The sequence below is a fragment of the Aythya marila genome (genome assembly GCF_965140915.1).
Source record: "Aythya marila genome assembly, chromosome: 9".
In the NCBI taxonomy this organism is placed as follows: Eukaryota; Metazoa; Chordata; class Aves; order Anseriformes; family Anatidae; genus Aythya; species Aythya marila.
The window spans coordinates 26,440,951-26,445,346 of record NC_139050.1 but is presented as its reverse complement, the minus strand read 5'-3'; the positions used below and the strand labels follow the sequence as shown (position 1 = coordinate 26,445,346).

General features: G+C 49.5%; 1 protein-coding gene across 1 annotated transcript; it reads right to left on the bottom strand.

The window, feature by feature from the left end:
• Window positions 1-4,121, bottom strand: COMMD2 (COMM domain containing 2). Its single transcript, XM_082766974.1, has 5 exons — window positions 3,550-4,121; window positions 3,353-3,430; window positions 2,730-2,812; window positions 1,326-1,499; window positions 1-933 (listed from the first exon to the last, which is right to left on the bottom strand). Exons 1-5 carry the CDS (start codon window positions 3,614-3,616, stop codon window positions 736-738), a joined length of 600 nt encoding a protein of 199 aa, XP_082623100.1. The 5' UTR covers window positions 3,617-4,121; the 3' UTR covers window positions 1-735.
• Between the last annotated feature and the right edge of the window lie 275 nt (window positions 4,122-4,396).

Sequence of the window (4,396 nt, the reverse complement as noted above, 5' to 3'; positions counted from 1 at the left end):
TTTTTTTTTTTTTTTTTTTTTAATATAAGGTTGCCTACCTAACCTTACATGAGTTTTCCTGAAGCGCAGGTCTCACCAGAAAGCCAGGAACTAAGTTTTCATGACATACACCACTGCTTCATGAAGATGTTTCCAAGACAATTAATAGGTGTTGGGCAGAAGAGAATGGTAGAAGTGGTTTAACAGCCAGCCTGAGTTGACTGAACCCTTTGGAGGACAAGGGTGGCAGTCCCACAGATTTGTTCTACACATACATGGGTCTAGATGGAAGAAGCATTCCTGTAAAGTATCATTCCCACCAGCATAGGTATTTTTATTTCAATGCAGTAGGAAAAAAAAAAAAAAAAGAAAAAACATGCTTAGTAAATGTAAAAATAAATGCCCAGTCCCATATAATATTGAGACAGCTCTACTTAATATATAAAAGCTTTTAAAGTAGAGCTATACTAATTTAGAGATAAAGAAATTATTTGTATAACATTCGTATAACATGCTGACTTTCTACATGAAATTTCTATATGAAATTTCATGAATTTCTACATGTAAGTAAAGCAAAAGCAATTACCTATCATATCAGGCAGGTGCGTAAAGTTAGCACCAGAGGATATTCAGCCTATAATTACTGGCTCAAGATCCTGGCCCAGGAAAGCATTTCATCTGATCCAGATGTTTATTTTTATTGAAATGTTTTTGTAAACACTGACTGCCTAGTAATACTACAGTCATGAATTAATACTATTTCATGTTTCGTGCTATTCTCCTACAATGGTTTGTCTTCATTTCCCCCAAAGCTTGTTCCAATTGCTGGATTAGGTGGACGAGGGTAGAAGGGTCAGTTTGTAACACTTGTGCAGTTTGGTCTTCATTCTGATTAAGATGTAGCTTCATTGTCACAGCAGGCTTAATTTGTTGTCTCAAACTTCTGCTTGCAAGCTGCATATAGCATAGATGGAATGGGAGTAGGGATACAAATAACAACAACAAAAAAAAGAAGACAGTTATCAACTTTCATATCAACAATTCACAGCAGGTTTACAGGACCTGCTTGCAGGCCTGTGTAATAATCTTGTATATTCATCCACATTAAAGATATACATTATCTATTATTTAATTATTCCATTTTATCTTTAAGCAATACCGATCCACTTTAAGACTAAATATATTTAGTATATGCTAACGTTCTTAAAGCACCTGTTTTAAATATATGAAAATACTGCTGCCTCTACTACTTTGAAACTACATAAATTTGTATCTTCACAGTTGCTTGTGTTGTTAAAAAATACAAAGTAAAATATACTGATTACCAATAAAATAATAGAAGTTACCTGCACATCTAGTCTCCATTCAAGACTGTGATAGCTGGGAAGCTTTGGTGCCAGCTCACTAAGAATGCTTCTGATCTCTTTTCTATTATCAAGGTAAAGCTGAAGCAGTAATTTGTTCAATTCTTCTGAGAATCCCAGAACACGAATGGAATCTTGGAAATCTATCTCAGAAATCTGGAAATTAACAATTCAGGCCTTACTACAGAACTATGTAATAATCGTTATTTCTTTCTCAATAAATAAAACTGTAAGTAAATGCTATAAATATGGTACAGCACAGTTACTTTCCTGCAGGAGTGTGTGAGGTCAAGTCTATAGCTAGGAAAATACAAATCATTCATGTAATTCGCCCATTGATAAATTTGAAAACAGAATGCAATAGAAGGGTCTGAACTTTGCCATAATGAAGCACATTTCTACATAATCAAATTATCAACAGTATGTTAATGTTATGTTGATACTCAAGTTAAAAATACTCTGAAATGATTTGCATATCTATACATGTAAGAAAGCACCAGGCACGACTTCAAGGCTTTGCATTGTATTAATTCAGGATAGTCCTCAGAAACTGATTCTGTGCAGTCAATGTCTGTGCTGATGAACTCAGTTCATCACTGTGGAAGCAGCTATTTAGTCAATACAGAAAGTCATATGTTACAATGCATTCATCCAGTAAAAGTATTCTGTGATCAACTATATTCTACCATAACACCACTGCAATTTATCTGTCAGTCAAGTTTCCTTACTTCAAGGCAAAATTCTGCAGTATTTCATTCTCCTCCATACCTACTCTTCAGAGCAATGTCTGCTTGAGTTTAATTTGCAATTGTCTCTGCACCCCTGTTCCATGTACTCTCATTGATATAATGATACTCTACCGTATCAATAATAAGAAGGCATCCCAATGGAGTTATTACCCAGCTGTAATTCTTTTAATATCTGCTTACATCCACCTGAACTGCTGATGTTAGGAGCTCTCAAGCCTAATTTATCAGACAACAAAAGGAATACTTACTAGGGGGTTAGCACAGCACACACAAAAAACATCTTCACTAAAGTTGTGTTATGTAAACAGACCTTAATTGGGAAGTGTAAACTTCTCTAATACAGATTAAATTACCGAATGTTCTTGCTATAAACAGTAAATATCTTGCTATAAACAGTAAAAAAATGCTAAGTTTTAGCGTCAAAGACACTGAATACAAATTCTGAAGTCATTCACGAAGATGCATCATTTTAGTAAGAGAACAGAAGAAACACCACTTCCATTAAAAAAATAAATAAATATCTGTATCAGAATTTTGTACTGGATTTTCCCCATTCATCAGTATTTTTGAAACAAGAATTGTTTAGTAGACACCACGTGAGTGTATTCCTGAATCTACCGCACAACAGTATCCTTACCATAAGCTTGGAGCTTTCAGTAAGAAGATACATTAGTCCTTCTACCCCATGCTGTATGGTGTCAACACCAGTGTTAAGTTTTCCTGTAAAGAAAGCATAAACACCTTTTAATTCCTTACTAAGCCACCACAGTGACAACACGCAAAACTGCAAATTTATCTAAAGCTAACCGGCAAAATATTTATAGGAAGAAATAAAAGCGGACAGTCGAGCACCTTTCAAGCAGTAACACAAGGGACCAAAAGTCACGTTAGGCACTCCCCGATAAAAAAGTAAATAAAGACTCTTACGGTATGACACACAGCACGCTCACGCAGCAGCTCGCCAAGCAATACATCGGTACGGATAGTATCACTTCACCTCAGCAGAGCAGGGCGCTGCAGCGGCCCCCGGCCGGGGCACCAGGCACTCGCTCCCGGCCTCTCAGCGCCCGGCCGCAGACGCCGCCCCCGTTTCGTTCCTTCTTCGCTCGCCCGCCAGCGCCAGCCCCGCCGCTGCCCGCGCACTCGCGACCCGGGGCCGGGGCCGGGGCCGGGGCCGCTCCGGCAGAGCCGCCCCGAGCCTCGCCGCAGCCCCCGGCTCCCCAGACCGGGGCCCGCCCCCCGGCGCCCCCCGGCTCTTACTGGCCGCCGTCTCGCAGGCCCTGGGCGCCGCGCCCCGCCGCAGCAGCTCCACCGCCAGGCGCCCCAGCTCGCCGACGGCTGAAACGAGAGGACACGGCTACGGCTACGGCTGCGGCGCGGGTCCGGGGCGGCCGCGCCCGAACCGCCCCCGCCCCCCGCCCTCCGCCCCCCCCGCAGAGACGGGGGCGCCGCCGGACCTGCGGCGCCCAGGGGGGGCAGGCAGCCCAGGTGCCCCCTCTGCTCCTCCGACAGCACCAGCAGCATCGCCGCGCCCGCCCGCCCGGGAAGGGGAGGGGCCGCCCGCGGCCGGGGCCGGAAGGAGCCGCGCCCGCAGCCGCGGGGAGGCGGGGGGCCGGCGGCCCACGGGGCGCGCTCCTCCGGCCCGGCGCCGACGACCGGGGCACCGGCGGCCGGGGGGCGTCGCGGGCCGGGCGCCGCAGGGCCTCCCGCGGCAGCGGGGCGGCTGTCGGCTCGCGGAGGAGCGCCGAAAGCCCGCGGCGAGCCGCGCTGCGACGAGCCCGCGGCTCCCGCACGGCGCCGTGCTGCACGGTACCGGCACGGAGCGCCCGGGCCCCCCTCCCTGCCCCGGGTGCCGACCGCGGAGGGCGGGGGCGGGTCCCCGAGCCGCCGCCTCACGGCGAAGGAGCGGGGCGGAGCCACGCGGCAAAACGCAGGGAGCGATGGCTCCGAGCTGCCCTGCCGGCCGCACGGGCGCCGTGAAACCGCTCCGGAGCGGCAGGCAGCAACGCGGAGCCGAGCGGGGCGCCTGCAGTTGTCACACACCGCCCGCCGCGCCACAGCGAGCCGCCTGCCGGCGCGGGGCTCCCCCCGCACAGCGCCCGGCAGCGCCGCGCCCCCCGCCCGCAGCGGGGCTCGGCAGGGCGCGGCCGGGCCCCGCCCTCCGCCGCCCGCCCCTCGCGCTGGGCGGGGCCTCGCTCTGGGCCGCGGAAGCCCGCCCCGCAGCGTCCCGGAGCAGCGTTTGAGTGACGGGCCGAGCGGCCAATGGGCTGCCGCGAGCCGACGCCCCCTCGCTGCGCGGCGGCG